This window comes from Balaenoptera ricei, chromosome 7 (assembly GCF_028023285.1).
Source record: "Balaenoptera ricei isolate mBalRic1 chromosome 7, mBalRic1.hap2, whole genome shotgun sequence".
NCBI classification, from domain to species: Eukaryota; Metazoa; Chordata; class Mammalia; order Artiodactyla; family Balaenopteridae; genus Balaenoptera; species Balaenoptera ricei.
In genome coordinates, this window is record NC_082645.1 from 62,098,849 (window position 1) to 62,117,123 (window position 18,275).

The 18,275-nt window shown below is 33.6% G+C and overlaps 1 protein-coding gene and 1 non-coding gene across 2 annotated transcripts in view; one reads left to right on the top strand and one right to left on the bottom strand.

The window, feature by feature from the left end:
• Positions 1 to 717: 717 nt before the first annotated feature.
• Positions 718 to 18,275, bottom strand: part of SP3 (Sp3 transcription factor) — a 62,946-nt gene continuing 45,388 nt past the window's right edge. The window contains exons 5-7 of the mRNA XM_059928117.1: positions 10,459 to 10,651; positions 4,879 to 5,075; positions 718 to 2,460 (exon numbers count right to left, since the gene is read on the bottom strand). Of these exons, the coding sequence (XP_059784100.1) occupies positions 2,144 to 2,460; positions 4,879 to 5,075; positions 10,459 to 10,651 (707 nt within the window). The 3' untranslated portion in view covers positions 718 to 2,143. The remainder of the gene's footprint in view (positions 2,461 to 4,878; positions 5,076 to 10,458; positions 10,652 to 18,275) is intronic.
• LOC132369429 (U6 spliceosomal RNA) lies at positions 11,462 to 11,568 on the top strand. The gene has a single exon (XR_009504404.1). It is a non-coding gene; the product is annotated as a U6 spliceosomal RNA (small nuclear RNA).

Consider the following 18,275-nt stretch of genomic DNA (forward strand, 5'->3'; position numbering starts at 1 on the left):
ACTTCCTATTTCACGTCACAAGCTTAAGTCTCACATGAGAAAAACTTTGTGTTTATATGTGTATCTAGCGTTGTCCTATGCGTTCAAAGATATTACTGACAGTATCAGATTGGGCCTGGAAAACAGACAATGGAAATCTTTAACCCCACTGTATACACGTAGAAAGTAACTGGATTTTTTATTTTAAAATATCTAAAATAGTCATATTAATATCCTGTTAGTTTTTCCTTCCCTCTTACCCTGCTTTTACGATTAGACATATATAAATTCAAAAACATAACCCTTTCAAATAACTCTTGTCATGGTTACCAAAGCTTGTCTTATGCTATCATTTTCAAGAATCTTCATGTAAACTCAAGTTTTTGATAAATCAAAATATCCTGCATTGCTTTAACAGGAAACAAACAAAGGAAAAACAAGGTTTGCAAAATGGATTGATAAAATTCTAATGAATCAATGTGGGCTAAAAGATTTTTTTCAAAAGTTCTATTTAATAAATTCATTTTTAGGCCAAAAAAACAGTAATCTGCTAGAGTCTCTACTCTTCCCTTTTAAAGTAAATATACCTGTTTACAATAATCTCAGCATCTGAAATCAAGAATCTGCAAATAAAATGCTAAGAAAAATAAACCACACTGATTTTCTTACCCCATACCACTGCAATTATTTTAAATGCATAGGAATACAACAAACTCAAAAGAAAAAAAAATAGTGTTTTATTAACTACCACACTGTTATAATACACTTTAAACGTACAATAAGGTAGCCTTTAAATTTGAGGTGGTCTTAAGAATAACAAATGAACAGAATCCCAAATTTTTGAAATAAGTGAACTGCTGCAGTTATAGGTATACATTTTGGAAAATTGTATAGCTCTTACAAGACCAGCAATGAAACTTTATTTTGTACATTTTTTAATAATTGAAAATATAAACAATAATTAAAAAATAAAAAGAAAATACAGCATAATAAAAAACATACATTTCTCAATTAAATGTACTGGATACATATAAATTTTAAGGGAAAAAGCAAAAAAGGAAAATGGTTGATATTTAAGTGCAGACTGACTACCTAGACCAAAAATAAAACAAACAAAAAAAAACACTTAAAAAAATATCATAAAACCTCTAGTTCTCTATGACTAATATCCATATGGTTGGAGTATCGTCACTATGGAAGTGATTTTGTTATGTTTGCATATGTTATACTTTACTGGTAATTTACATGATGGCTTTTAAGGCCCTGGCAGACATGTGGTTTTTGGAAACAAAATTGGATTAAAAAAAAAAAAAAAAAATCACTGCTAAGACGCAATAACACCTTATTTTTTTGGTCCTCCAATACTCAAGAAAAGGGATAATTCACTATAACATTTTCTTACCACCCAAATGCCTCAACCTATACATTTTAAACTTTTTTAAACATTGGTTATATTGCCCAACTTCATTATTGAAAGAATATTAACAAGACATTATTTTGGCAAATTAAATCTTAAACATGGCTTTTCAACAGGATTTAAAAGGTGACTATCCCTAGAGTTCCATGTTAAAATGTAGTTTTCAAAATCTTACAAGAGTAATGCTTAAAATATTGTACATAGTTAACCTAATTAAAATAATTAGCTTCAAAATGACAAATTGATAAGCTAAGTAAAGCCTACACTATGTAACATTTGCTTGGAAACTTGATTTGTCAGTTATGCATAATAAAAATTCCAGTCATCAAGAAAATTACAAAAATTTTTTTTATCATAACATGATTTCTTTCACCCACCAACTTTTTTTTTTATCTTACAATAGATAAATACCAACATGTTCTCATTTTTACACTAAACCACACAGGATTGATGCATTTGGTTAGACTACCATTCGCATTGTTAAATTCAATTTTCTCTTTATATAACTTGGTAAAATTTCATTTCTTCTAGATTCCAAAAGTACCTACAAAACCCATGCAATTTTACCATTTTTAATATACTATGGAATATCATACAAAGTAAGGCATTTCAGTGTCATGTATAACCAAGTTACTGTCAATCCAAAAATTTTTGCACATCAATAAAAAGATATCTAAGAACTTAGGAACAATGTTCTTCTCACTACTGTATAAAAATAACCACAATGAATAAGTATTTGTGTAATATTTACTCCATTGTCTCATTTCCAGAAACTGTGACAAGCTGTAAAGGTATTTCAGTGTTGGTAAGGATATCTTGATTGCTGGTGGTGGAAGTATTAACAGTTCCTATCCCTGAAACAGAACCTTGTTGAATATTTGCAAGGATAAGTGTTGTTCCTCCTGCAGTAATCAAAGTATCATCTCGTGCAGCTTCCACAGATGCCAGCACTGTACTGCTAGAATGAATACCTTTTTTATTCTGATGTGTTTTAATATGTTTGGCAAGGTGATCACTTCTCATAAAGCGTTTTGAACATTCTGGACAAACAAATTTCTTCTCACCTGTTGAAGAAATTAAGTTACTTAGTCTTTTAAATTTAACATTAATAGACTCATCATTCCCTGAGAAAGAAAATAAGCCAACACTGACAGTTAGGGACAGGGAGCAGAGTTCAATTAGAACTATATTAGTTTCATGAGCTGTCCCTGCAAGATTTCTCTCATAGAATATTTTCCCTCAAAATAAATCTGTTACCTTTATTTCTGGATGAAAAGCAATCTTCAAACTTATTAAATTATACACTGATATTCAGATAAGAATTTAATACCTCAACTATGCTAATAGTTTTGAAACATCTGTTACAAGATACCAGCTTAAAAATGACTATCTGTAGCATACTTCTCTAAAGAAAAATACACTGTTTTAAGCTATATTTAAAGTATTATTAACATGTCAGATCCCTGATACTCAACCTTCAACTCTTAAATGTGAATTCAAGTAACTACACAGAGTACTTCTAGATTAAAGCCAAGACACAAGCTTGAAGTCTAATAAAGACTGAGTAGTCCCAAGAATAATGGAGATTGACCAGCTGACCTGATTTCAGCTGGAATAATCAAGAGCAAGCCTAATACATCATGACGTTAAAAGTTAATAAGACTCCATGATGCCTAAATTTATTTCCCGGCATAAATAAAATACTTTTTTTAAACACAAAAGACAGACAGAACTTCTATTATTTTGAAGACCTACTATGTAAGACAATTAGTAGAAGATAAGGCAAAAGGCCAACCTACAAGGAATCTAGGGAGAACTCAATCAGCAAATCCAATATTTTCTTAATTTATTTTCTTCAAAATGTCTTTCTTATCTCTTGTTCCAGCACCTCTCCTCTCAGTAGGTCCTCATCAGACCTCATGCCTGAACTATGTTACAATGGCACGCTAGTCTCTCCCTTTTCAATCCAACAAATCAATGCCAGACGAATCTTCCTTAAATACCAAATTTTATTACAGTACAAAACTTCACCACTGTACTAAGTGGTATGGGAATGCAAGAGTAACCTGCAGATAACTAAACAGTTTAGACTCTCCATTACCTAACTTCCAGTGACTTCTATAATGTGGTTCAATCCTACGTAACAGAAATGTGTTAAATAAAATCTCATCTTCACTCGTGACAAATGATCTCTCACTTCTTCTATTCATATAATATTCTATTCTTCTGGGAAGGTATTTCCCAAAGCTTCTCTTGGAACATTAGTCCTGAGACATACTCCACGGCAAAATGGCACAATGAGAGGTTGCCACTACCTCCCCTGACTTGGAGAAGTACAGTGCTCATTAACATTCTATTAAAGGTCCTAAGAGGCATTCCTTGAAGGTACTTGTATAGTAACCCTCTTTAACACAGTGTTTCCTACACTTATTTGATCATAGACCTTTTTTCCCTTTTACATTATTTCTTTTTATATCCTGCTGATCAAATTCCACTGAGGAAAATTCTATTATAGGGCCATCTTAAGGTCTACCCCAGCCCAATGCTCAAAAATACCTTACTATCCCGGCAATAATGATCTCTGCCTCCAAGCACACTTTATCTACTTTCTTATATTGTCTGTTGCAGTTTCAAACAGGTTAATAAGCTCATCTGTCTACCTACCTGATGAGACAAAAATTAAAACAAGTAGAGCATGTAACATAATACTACATACTTCATGGGTTATTTTATATATTTAGATCTAAGAGACTTCAAAATCCATATTGTCCACCATTTCACCATAGTTCTTTCTTCTAAGCTCTCTAAACTCTGTAAATGCATTATATATTTTTCAATTCTTCAGTATTGAGCATAGACTGATGAACACCTTGATCATTACATGGCAGTAGAAGAAAACTATCTGTATATGTTATGTTAAGTTAGAATTCAATTTGGGTCATTCCTAGGTCCATTTCATGTAACAACCACATGACACTATGTGTTAAAACAATTAAATGAAAGAGACTTCACATCAACACTGCCTTGGTTATTCCTCAGTGAAATATCTTTTGCTTACCTCACACATATTAAAACAAGAGAAAGGGTGAAATGCCTGAATTTATCAGAGGAAAAGGAATTATTCTTTATTACAGTGTTAAGGAGGAGGAAGAAGATAATGATCAAGAGTAAAAGCAGACAACTAATTTAAAACATTAACATAATTAACAATGATAAGATAAATGTGGCTTAAGACACTGAATAATATGAAAACAAAAGCTAACCAAAGTTTGCATAAAATAAAACATTATTTTGTAAGATAAGCCATACTGGCTTGTTTGGAATTAGTGTTTTGACATTGGTGTTACTGAAGATAGAAATTTGATGTAATTGGTCTTATTTTAAAAGATTCAGTTCAGTAAGGTACGCTTAAAAAAAAAAAATTCAAGGTAGTATGTAGCCTTACAATTAACTTTTGTCTGTTAAAAGTAAATATTAGTAACCTGTATGTGTTCTTCTGTGCCTCTGTAATTCATCACTTCGAGTAAATCTTTTACCACAGAACATCCAGTTACAAATAAAAGGGCGCTCCCCAGAATGCCAACGCAGATGAGCTCTCAGATGTGAGGTCTTCCCATAGACTTTACCACATCCTGGTATATGACAAATGTGTTGCTTCTTTTTCCCAAGATTGGTACCTCTAAAAAACACACACAGAATAATATATACTTATATGAAAATATTCAAATGGACATTATCACTCATATCATACTCCCCATGTTGAATTTCAAATAGAAGACATTATCACCGTGAGGTCAATCAGAAACCAAGACCATTTAAAATTAATTTAAAGAAAAATTAGTAAGTTTTACATATTCATTTTACTCCACAACTAATGTGAGTGTTGTCCAAATGTAAATATGCTCAAGAAATATATAATTTAAAAGAACATTTTATACATAAAGAATATATAGTAAAGTTATTTATTATTCGGTCAGAACCATTCCCAAATTCTATGCATAGGCCCAATCCAATTAAATTAGTTGTACCGGAAACTAAATGGTCTATTCAGAGTCATGATGTCAGCTAATTTAAAAACTAATAAACCAACAATAAATGCATAACTAATCATAGGTACAATTAAGGCACCTTAAGAAGACTTTAAATTAAGATGATATAAGCATTATTTATTCCCATATTTGTATGGCCGCATCCTGAATATACACTGACTTGGAGAAAATCAGAGAAAAAAATCTAGACAAAGCTGTTGTCTTAGATCCCTAGAACTACATGAAATAAATTAAAATTATCTTCACAGTTAAAATTCCCTTATTAACCATGCAAAGATACCCAAAATTATAAATCAGAGAGATAATAAAATGCAGTTTCTCCACATTGCAAAATTTGACATCTGTTACATTTCAGTATTTGATACCAAGAACAGGGTTTAGAAGATACGTGCTTATTAGATGGGTGAACACAGGTATCTTAGCCTAAGCAAGAAGAAAACTTTTTTGATTCCAGAACTGATATTCAAATCATATTAAACACTATAGAAAATGTTTACTCAACCTCAAAAAAAAAAAAAGGCTAGTTACTGAATAAAAACAAATGAGTTTATAAAAAAACATGACACTTTAGACTCATCAACTGTCAAAATCATATTATATAAACTTTGCAGTTTCTCTGAGATTACAAAAAGGTACATTTAAGACCCCCCCAACTTCCCCTCCTCCCACAATCTCACAGTCTAGGTATAGCCTGTTAAACCTTCCATAAGCCTGCAAATCCTCCTGTATATAATATACCTATTGTTTTTCAAATTTTACTGGAAAAATGCATATTTCCCCACATTTATATTTTAATGTACTCACACTCAGTAGCATGTGAAATTGCCATAGGACAAACAGTGCTAAACGGTGCAGTGCTGGCTGTTAGATGCCATAGGTGTTCTGAACAGGGAGACATCAATGTGGGCTCCAGTAGTTAGAGAAGGCTTCGTGGAGGAGGTGGGTAGGATTTAGATAGAAAGGAGGGAAGGCATTCCAGGCAGAGGAATAGCATAAGTAAAGACAAGGAGGAGTCATGCTGTTGTCTCAAGGGCAAGGATGTCATAATCTAACACAATTCTAGTTTCTGCTCCAGTCCACCCCCAATTTCTACAACTCTCTTCAAAGAGCTGAGTTGAGTGAAACAGGTTTTGCTGGCTCACCTGCAATGCCAAAGTCTTAACCAAAGCCAATAATATTTCCCTTTAATTTAGCTTTTTAAATTTGTTTTATTCTTAAATGGCCCTAAGAAAAAGAGCAATGTCTGTGGCTATTGGTGTACAAACCGATTTTACATATTGTGTTCACCATAGCAATTTCACAGAGAACCCAATTCAGTTCACTCTACACTCATAACTTGCCTCTCTTCTAATCCTACCACTCAGGTGAATCAATGTGCTTTTATAAATTCAAAAGTGCTATTTTACTAACTTAGCAAAATTTAGCTTTGAGAGCACGAACAAAGCACAAGACTATAACAAATTACAGCAAGAAATATGAGTTCCCAAAGAACCAAAAATCCAGGGAAAGATGTTTTCATCAATTGAATTATAAGGAAACAAGACATACTCGTTGTCTGAAAATGGGACAGGCAACTAAGAAAAAAAAATGGAGACAGGGCACACAAAAATATACAATATAAGGGAAAAAGTCCAATACCGAGGTCCAAGTTTTTATTTAAAAAAAAAATTTTTACTCAAGATAAGATCTAGATATGCCAGATACGGATTTATGGCATGCGATGTGAAGGAAGAGAACTGAAGTGAATTTATCAACAAACTTCAAGTAGTAAAAGATTACCGTAAGTTTTCCTCTTGATTTATATAGTTACACCTCTAATACCTATCGCATGATCTTAAAAAACTAACAATTTTAAGTTCATTTTCTTGACTGCTTAAACTTGCTCCCAAAATTTTAATAATGCAAAGACAGAGTGACACAATAAATAAAGCTAAATTCTGAGTAGAGGAATTAAGAAAAGTTAAGTAAATCGAGTCTTTTGCTTGGGACAGGAGAAACGGAACACAAACTGAAAGGCTAACAGGGAAGAAAACAGATTTTACAAATTAACTTAATTTTTTAAAAAATGGATTGAGGTTGTCTAAACCACACAAAACCTATATAAAAATAACGTCTTTAGAATTTATTTTACTTTATAAAATTGTCTCTTCCACTAGAGTATAAAGTTTCTGAAGTCTGGTTCTGCTTAATAAATATTGGCTAAATGCCCAAATGAATACAGTTTTTAAATATTTAATTATATTTTACACCTTGCTCAAAAAGGTAAAAGAATAAAATTTAGTTCTCTAAAGATGCCACTTTATACATACTATTATTTTTTTAAAAGAATACTGTTGTGGAAAGAAAGGCTAATATTCTAAAATGTTTAAAGTGCCACCTACCTCACCTCTGCAGAACAGGATTTACTATATGTTATGCTTCTATTAATTAGATGCAGCAACTGTCAATGATACAATTGTGCCTATCATGAACATGTTAGTTGAATTTTGTTCAAATGAGCTCTAAGAAACAATAGTTTTTTTTCTTAAGAACTTCAATTTTAATTGTTAGAATAAGTTATTAAAAATGAACTCACAAAAGTTCTGGAAAAATATGAGTATTTTTATAATCCTCAGTTTAAGGAAGACTTTTAATAGCATGACAATAATGGATCTCAACTAAAAATTTTCTGCTTAAAAAAATGTTTGCAAACTTTAAGTGAGAACTTTCTTTACTTGTGTAAATAAATGCATTTTGCAAACCACTGACAAAGTTGAAAGACAATGTAAAACTGGAAAAAAATATGTGCACATATGACAGACAAATTAACAGATTCACAAAAGACAAAGAAATAATTCACAAAAGAAATTCTGAAATGGTAAAATAACACAACAAAAAATGTTCAATCTAATAAAGTAACAAAAATATACTGAATAAAACAATAGTGAGGTATTACTTTTCATCTCTCAGACTTTAAAAGGTTTTTAAAAATTATAAAATCCATTGTTGGCAAGGGTGTGGGAAAACAGATACTCTCATACACCACTGATGGAGTAAAAATTGATACAATCTTTCTAGCAGACAATTCCCTTTGATAAAACAATTCCACCACTGCCAACTTATACTGATGAAATAATCAGATGTGCAAAGATATATGTGTAAGAATTAGAATTTCAACAATAAACTCCCAAAAAAGTTGTTAAATTCTTACACATCCATACAATAGAATACTACAGTCATTAAAAATTGATACAAACTCTATGTACACTTGGAAATATGATCACAAAAATTTTCAAAAGAAAAACAGACACGTAAAACAGTGAGAGTAAAGTCTGGAAGGATATATACAAAAATGTTACAATAGTCATCTTGAAGTAGGGTAGAAGTTTGGTATTCTTTTAAAACTCCTCTATATTTCTGAATTTTTATGAGCATGTATTAATTTAATAAAAATAATTTTAAAAGATTTTCAATTTAAAGAAAAGAATAAGCAAAACACAGGCAAGGCCTTGACCCTCAGTTAGATTTGACTTTCATGAACAATTTATCTTGAAAGTTCCCGTAAAAATGAGAGTACATTTCAGAAAAGTTGTCTAATCAGAATTCCACACTAACTTATTTAAATTGACCAAAACATTTCAAAGAATAAGTAAAACTTCAAACAAGTGAATAATCACCAGTAGGAAATACAAATGCCTAAGGATCAGATGCAGAAGAAGCAAATTCACCTGGGAGGCAGTACAGTGCAGTGGTTAAGGCCTTGGTGAGAAACTGGGTCCAAATCCCAGCTGTGTATGCTGTAAAGAATCATTCAACCTCTCCATGCCTCACTTACAAGACCATCTAGAACACAGTAGGCTCTCAGTATTAAGAGTTACTAGTCATTACTATCATTGTGAATGGGCTGGCCAATGTACAATTCAACTCAAAGGCAGAGAGGCTCTACTAGATCAAGTTTATTAACTGTATTAACAGGGTTGTTGTTTTTTTTTTTTCTGGTCTATTTAAATAGTTCCTTTCTGAGAGAGGTATATTAAGGTCTTTCACTATGACTAGAGGATATGGTTATAATGTCTTTAGAGTTCTATCAGTTTTTGCTCTATATATTTCAAAGTTGTGGGGAAAAGGTACCACGGCTATTAAATCTTCTTGGTGAAAACTTCATATTATTAAGAAATATATCCCTATCTATCCATTTGATATTTTCACCTTAATTTTACCATGTCCAAGTTTCCTTTTTGTTAACATTTGCCTAATAAATCTTTTCTATCCCTTTATTTTCAACATTCCTGCACCAATTTGAGATGTTCCTTATACTCAATATAAGGCTGGACTTTATGTCTTTTAAATATGATCTGAGAGTCAATCTCTCAATTATTAAGCTTAATCCATCACATTTAATATAATTACTGATCTGTTTTGAGTTTATTCCTGTCATGTTATTATTTCTTAATGTTTATTTTTAAAAACACTGAATGGAAATATTACAGTTCCACTTTTTAAAAAATTCCATTATTAAGGCTTATTATTCATTTCTGTTGAAAATGGAAAATACTTATGCTTTATTAACAATTTCTGAACTTATTTTATATTACATAACTGCTATTCTCAGGCTAAGAATCAACTTTTTTTAAAAATTTATTTTTATTGGAGTATAGTTGCTTTACAATGTTGTGTTAGTTTCTACTGTACAGAAGAATCAACTTTTAAATCAGTATTTAGGCAAATCCACTGCTGGTTTGCAAACAGACTAATATCCAATATGGGCCTGTTAAATGGCATCTTACTATACTTTTTTTTTTTTTTTAAAGTAAACTAAGTAATTTTATTTTTTTTTAAAAAGGCATTTAGAACTGAAAATTTGATTTCACATATTTTGTTCTCTTTTTCTGCCACACTCATACAGACAAACACACAAGATGATCATGTAATGAATAATTTCCCTTAGTTAAGTGACATGGCATGCAGCATTTCAAAAATTAGGGTGATGATATTAACAGTCTAAAAAGAAAAGTATGTTTCATGTGTGCATACCTCCCACCACCTTCTTTACAGTTGGGACAGGTGCAAGCTACCCTTCGAAGTCTTTTTCCTTCTTGATGTTGTTGGTCCCCTTCTTCATCTACCACCTGTACTCTTAAGTGTGTTAGATCATTAGTATTCAATGTAGAATCACCACTGAGCTGCCACTCTTCAGGATCAGGTTCTTCTTCCTTGATCCTAATATCTAAAGAAGAAAACAAATACAGATGAGAAGCAGCCCACTGGCCCAAAAAGATAGCATGAGATCTGAGCCTCTCTCTAAGGTAAAATGAATAAATACTATGTAAAAGTAAAAAATCATCTGTTTGTGGAACATAATCATTGCTCCTTGTTGTGGATTATTCTTTTAAAACAATCTATTTTATTCTAAATATCAGAGATTAAGCCAAAGAGAGAATAAAGCCACCATGAGAGCTTGCTTTTTAAAATTCATTAAGAAAGCCAATTTCCTTTGAGCAAGCTGAGTCATAAAACAATCTGAAACTTCAGTTATAATTGTTCAAATAGTCAATAAATCAATGGTCAACTCAGAATAGAACAAATTCTAATGCCTTAAACGTCTTTTTTACAGCCTGTTATCAATTACGCATATTTGTAGGTACTATGGGAATGCAAAATGTAGGTCCTATGGGAATGAAATTATGCCTATCTGTAGGTACAATGAAATTATTACTCATAAACTTAAGTTTTAAAGTCAATCCTTACTAAAAATCTATAATGGCCACAACCACAATCATTGTGGAAGGAGGTGCATAAGTTATGAGAGAGTTTCTATTTTCAATGAGTTTTATTATAAACCAGACTGGGAAACAAAATGAGCATGCAATGGTGAGGAAGAGTGGATATGGCAGGAAGTTACATCACTCTGTCAGCATAGCCAAACATCTTTCTTTATATCGATAATGATATAACATCATTTCCTATGTGAAACTAAGAGGTTCTTTCAACTCAGAAAACTAATTTAAAAAAAAAAAAAAAAGAAAACAATACATGAGTGCTAGCTTTGGCAGCACATATACTAAAATTGGAAGAATAGAGAGAAAATTAGCATAGCCCCTGTGCAAGGATGACACACAAATTCATGAAGCATTCCATATTTTTACAATTTGTATGGCAACACAAAAGACCCCGAATAGCCAAAACAATCTTGAGAAAGAAAAACGGAGCTGGAGGAATCAGGCTTCCTGACTTCAGACTATACTACAAAGGTACAGTAATCAAGACAGTATGGTACGGGCACAAAAACAGAAATATAGATCAATGGAACAAGATAGAAAGCCCAGAGATAAACCCACACACCTATGGTCAACTCATCTATGACAAAGAAGGCAAGAATATACAATGGAGAAAAGACAGTCTCTTCAATAAGTGGCACTGGGAAAACAGGACAGCTACATGTAAAAGAATGAAATTAGAACACGCCCTAACACCATACACAAAAATAAACTCAAAATGGATTAAAGACCTAAATATAAGACCAGACACTATAAAACTCTTAGAGGAAAACACAGGAAAAACACTCTCTGACATAAATCACAGCAAGATCTTCTTTGGCCCATCTCCTAGAGTACTGAAAATAAAAACAGAAATAAACAAATGGGACCTAATGAAACTTAAAAGCTTTTGCACAGCAAGGAAAACCATAAACGAGACGAAAAGACACCCCTCAGAATGGGAGAAAATGTTTTGCAAATGAAGCAACTGACAAGGGATTAGTCTCCACAATATACAAACAGCTCATACAGCTCAATATCAAAAAAACAAACAACCCAATCAAAAAATGGGCAGAAAACCTAAATAGACATTTCTCCAAAGACATACAGATGGCCAAGAGGCACAAGAAAAGATGCTCAACATACTAATTATTAGAGAAATGCAGATCAAAACTGGTCAGAATGGCCATCATCAAAAAATCTACAAACAATAAATGCTGGAGAGGGTGTGGAGAAAAGGGAACTCTCTTGCACTGTTTGGTGGGAATGTAAACTGATACAGCACTATGGAGAACAGTATGGAGGTTCCTTAAAAAACTAAAAATAGAACTACCATATGACCCAGCAATCCCACTACTGGGCATATACCCAGAGAAAACCATAATTCAAAAAGTCACATGCACCCCAATGTTCACTGCAGCACTATTTACAATAGTCACGGCATGGAAGCAACCTAAATGCCCATCGACAGACGAATGGATAAAGAAGATGCGGCACATATATACAATGGAATATTACTCAGCCATAAAAAGGAACAAAATTGGGTCATTTGTAGAGGCGTGGATGGACCTAGAGTCTGTCATACAGAGTGAAGTAAGTCAGAAAGAGAAACACAAATACTGTATATTAACACATATATGTGGAATCTAGAAAAATGGTACTGATGACCTATTTGCAGGGCAGGAATAGAGATGCAGACGTAGAGAACGAACGTGTGGACACGGTGAGTGAGTGGTAAGGGACGGTGGGATGAACTGGGAGATCGGGACTGACATATACATACACACTACCATGTGTAAAACAGATAGCTAGTGGGAACCGCTGTATAGCGCAGGGAGCTCAGCTCGGTGCTCTGTGGTGACCTAGATGGGCAGGATTGGGGGGGGGAGGTCTAAGAGGGAGGGGATATATGTATACATATAGCTGATTCACTTCATTGTACAGCAGAAACTAACACAACATTGTAAAGCAACTATCCCCCAACAAAAAAAAACAAAAATAAAAATGAAAACAAAAAACCCCACAATACATGATTTACAACAAACACTGAATATAATCATCTTTGATAAAACATAAATTCCTACACATTTTTATTTTGATTTATGTAAACTAAAAACCTTAATGGAAATTTATTTTAGATTTATACCAATCACTAATAATTGGAGCCAAAAATAGCCTAAAAAAATCAAATGTGCCCTAATAGCTCCTGAATTTATACTAATGAAAACTAGAATGTACAACCAAGAAAAATGCCTCAAACAGTTTAAAATTAATTTATTTTATCAGAAAAACTACAACTAAGAATCAAGGGGGGAAATGAGAAGACAGGGCACTCTGGCCTGGGCAACAGGGTAGATGGTGGTGCCATTCACTGCAATAGGAAACACTGGAGAAGGTTTAGGTGGAGGTAAAGAAGGACAGTTAATGAATTCAAGGTTGTTGGTCATGGAGTCTGAACAGCTTGTGAGACAAAACAGTAAAAAAGCTGGATCTACAGAGATGGAGTGCATCCAAAGCAGTAGGTTAGATCATTCAAGGACTATGAGTAGAATGAGAAGAGAAAGTAGCCTATGAGGAATGCAGACATTTAAGGAACAGGCAGAAGAGGATGAACCTGTGAAGGAAAGGCATACCCAGAAAAATGTGCTACATTAAAGAAAGGAAAAGTGGTCAACATCAAATACTGCAGAAAAATCAAGAAAGAAACTAAGAAAATGGGCAAGAAGTGAAAAAGTGTTTAATAACAAGTACAGATACGTTTTTTTAAAATGCCTGGCTTGAGAGGGAGACAGAAACATGACACTACAGGCTAAAGGGGACCGAAAAAGAGAGTCTGGGGGAGGAAGTGTTTTGTTCTATGTTTGAAGACAGGGAAGACTTGAACATGTGTAAGCGTTCATGAGAAAGATCCACTACAGAGGGAGAGACTGAAAACACAAGAATAAAGTCCCTAAGAAGTCAGGAGGGGATGATGATCCACAGCACTTACAGGCTTAACTGCTGGAGCACAGCCACCTCTGCCTCTGTTACATGAGGGAAGAAAAGATACAGGCACATTCATTCATTCAATAAGTGATTAGCTACTATGTGCCATGAACTGTGCTAGACCCCAGAGGCAGAGAGAATTTGATGCCTAGAAATTAAGGGGAAATGGTTTCTATTTCCTCAGTGAAAGGATGAAGAATTAGATATGTATAAAATTCATCCAAACACACAACATAAATGAGTACTGACCTCTGTTCCTTTATAATCAGGTGTCCACCTGCATCATTACGACAAGACATTTAAATATATGCACAAATACTGCATAGTATATTAGCTTTTTTACAAGTTAAATAAAAGACACAGCATATGGATATCACATATCCAGAGATGGATAAATTTTTAAGTCCATAAAATGAGGAATTTTGTCAGATGTTTTTAAAGCTACTCATCTTACATTTGTGACAAGACAGCAAGGAAAAAGGACGACAGAATAATGTTAAGAGCAGATAAAGAAGTCTAGAGAGAGAGAAGATTTAAAGAAATCGTAGAGAACAAATAAAGCAACTGATGGGAGAGGGCAAGAATGAAATACAACCTGACTGAGGGGATAATGATATTACAGGTCATTCCTACTCCTATTGCTAATTCTCTTATTGGAACCTACAAAATATCTTTAAAGAGTGTGTCATGGCCATGGATACTTATAACTTAGTTCTCTTTCTTACTGAATTCCAATAAAACAAAGGCACATAGAACATAACATGTCCAAATTGAACACATCTTGTCCACTCACCAAACCTTCTCCTGCATCCCCCTTTATTGATAATTACAAGCCACCTAATTGCTCAAACCATCAATTTCAGGTGAGTCCTGTCAGTTCATTCCCAGCCTCTCATCTCTCTCTTCTGCCAATCCAACTTCTACAGAGCTTCCAGAATCTTCTCCTAAATACAAAATCTAATGGCATCACTTTCCTGATTCATTACCTGCACTAATTCTCTATTTTCTACAGTATTAAGTACTAACTTGTTAACTTGGTACTCAAGAACCTTCTCAATCTGGCCACAACTGCTCTTCCAACTTCAGTATTAAAATACTGAAATTCTCATCACTGTCAGAACCCATGTCCTTTCTCAATGTCACACCCGTAAGTATGTGCCTCTCTTGCCTGGACTGTTTTCTAGCTCTTTTCCTTTTTCACGTAACTAACCTCTACTTATCCTTCAAGATTAGTTCAAATGTCATCTCCCTTATACATGCTTATGGTAGAATTAATTCTACTTACTGGCTCATACATCCCTTTAGATAATAAATGCTTCACTCAAAAGTGCTCAGAAAATACAATCTGACTAAATGAACAAACCCTTCCTTAAGGAGGAACTTCCAGTCTAGGTAATAATCTACCTGGAAAACTCTGCCCTCTACACTTCTCTATGCTCCTTCTATCTGCAAATAATACATATAGAGAAGATTTTAAAAATTTGATTTTATCTCAAATGGATACTTAATTTTCTAGCATCACTTACTGAAAACAAAAGAAAGTCAGTTCATATGGACAGGACCACAAAGTGCTCATTAAAGACAATAAATTATTTGCCCAACAAGTGTTATACCCAATTTTCAATCATTTTTCTTGCTCATACACATCTGGGGTATTTTAGAATCTTAATCATAAATTTCACCCATCTAGTAAATCTTAAATAATTCCTCTTTGCCAACTTGCATTATCAATTTAATACAGACACCTTAAAAACAGGTCTTCAGTACTAGGCAGTCAAGTTTGTATCTTCCTCTATATCTTAGTGTAGATAATAGCAAAATATTTTTTTACCATGCTGCATTAGTGTCCTACATGGTACCTAGTTATTCTTAGAAATCTACTGTTTATAAAGCTCAGGAGAAGGGGAAGTAATACCCACCAAAATGGCCCACAGAAGTATGAAAAGGTACTCAATATTATTAGGTATCAGGAAAATTAAAATTAAAATCACAGTGAAATATCCTACACATCCACCAAGATGGCTAAAACTATTTAACAGGCCACCTGTTAGCAAAGTAATAGAGCAACTGAAACTCTCCCACACTGCTGGTGGGTGTGTAAATCAGTATAACAACTTTGGAAATCTTTTGACTGTATCTTTTAAAGATGAACCTATGTATACCCTATAACGGAAGCAATTTCACTGCAATGGAAAGGCATATACACATGACACCAAAAGCACAGAAATTCATCCTAAACTGGAAGTAACTCATATATCCACTAGTGTTGGAATAGAAAAATCATAATATATTCATTCATACTGTGGAATATGTTAAAACAATGAAAATTAACAACTTACATGCAACAGGAACATCACAGACATAATTTTAAACAAAAGAAGGCACACACACACTCTCTCTTACATATAATACTTATATCAATAGAGAGACAGATATACCATTTAAATAAAGCTCAAAGCAACAGGAAACACTACTATACAGTGACTGCCTACCTTTACGAGGCGTAATGACTGGGTACAGGGAGATTGAGGAACTGCTGGCAATATCTTATTTCTTGATCCAGGTGGTAATTTTTCCTATGTGTTTGTTTTATAAAAATTCATCAAGTTACACACATATGATTTGCACATTTTTCTAAGTGTATATTATACTTTGAAAGATCATTCTAAATAAAAAATTTTAAAGTAATCTATAGGAGACTACTTAGGGAATTTGTTAAAGACAGTCAATCAGTGTTTGTTGTGGTTTCATCTCTAGTTCCAATATAACCAACTAGCCCCTTCTCCCACCACTGGAATTAAAAACAAAAACATAAACAAACAAACAAAACCTTAAGATGACTGGGCTCCCAGCAAAGTATTGCACTGGATCTGAACCCAGGCATTTGGATTCCGGAGCCTGCACTCTTAAGCACTAGTCCATACAAAATTAATAAACCCCTCATTAAGATAACGCAGTAGCAAGACCAGGAAATAAATCACATTTTATTTCTCATTTGAATTTCCAGTGTCTTAAACTCATGACAATACACTTCCATATTCAGTAAGTAATTATTAAGAATCTACTGGATATCAGGCACTGTGCTATGGGACAAAGAATTAAAGGGAAAAAAGAGAAAAGGAAAAAAAAATGTCTATGGGATTTTATCGTACAAGAATAAAGTCATAATCAAAAGAAAAAAAAAAAGATGACTGTGCTCCAAAAATTAAGTAAATTTGAAGTTTAGGACATAATGTTATTCTCTACAAATATGTGAGTGATTACAATATGCCAGTCACTGTTCTAGGTTCTAAGGATAAAAGTTAACAACAGTTAAGCTCATGTCTTTATCAAGTTTCCTTTTTAGTGGGAAAAGACAGAACAAATAATCGAGTAAATATGGCTGACCCCTGAACAATGCAGAGTTAGGAGTGCCGTTGTGTAACTTACGGTTCTCCCTCTGTATACATCTGCCAATTCAACCAACTGCAGATCGTGTAGTGTAATACTGTTGTACTTACTATTGAAAAAACTCTGCGTGTAAATGGATTTGAGCAGTTCAAACCCATGTTCAAGGGTCAACTGTACACAGCATTTTGTGTGGTGGTGAACTGTTATGGGAATAAAGTGAGGTAAGGATAGACAGAAAGTGAAAGGAGAGAAGTACTTGCTGTTTTAAATAAGTGGCCAGAAAAAGCTTTGCTAATACGGTGACATCTGACCCTGAAGGAGGCAAAGGAGCAAGAAGGTGGGGGAAAGTATTCCAGGTAGAAGGAAGAGCAAGGTGGATGTATGCTTGGTGTGTTCAGAGAAATGCAAGGAGGCCTGTGCGGCTAGAAAGAAATGAATGTGAAAGAAGAGTAGTAAGTGATAAGATAGCAGGGATAAAAATGTAAAGGTGGGATAAGATTATATATGATGTTATACATTGTGTACTACCTTGTAGGCCACTAAAAGTTTACATTTTATTCAGTGAGTGAAGCCACTGAGAGTAGAGAGGTGATATAGTGGCGTAAAACTAGTTAATGAGGAAGTGGTAAGGAATGGTCAGAATCAGGAAATATTTTGTAGGTAGTCAAAGACATTTGCTAACAGATTTGATAGCAGGGTTTTACATGAGGTGTGAGAACA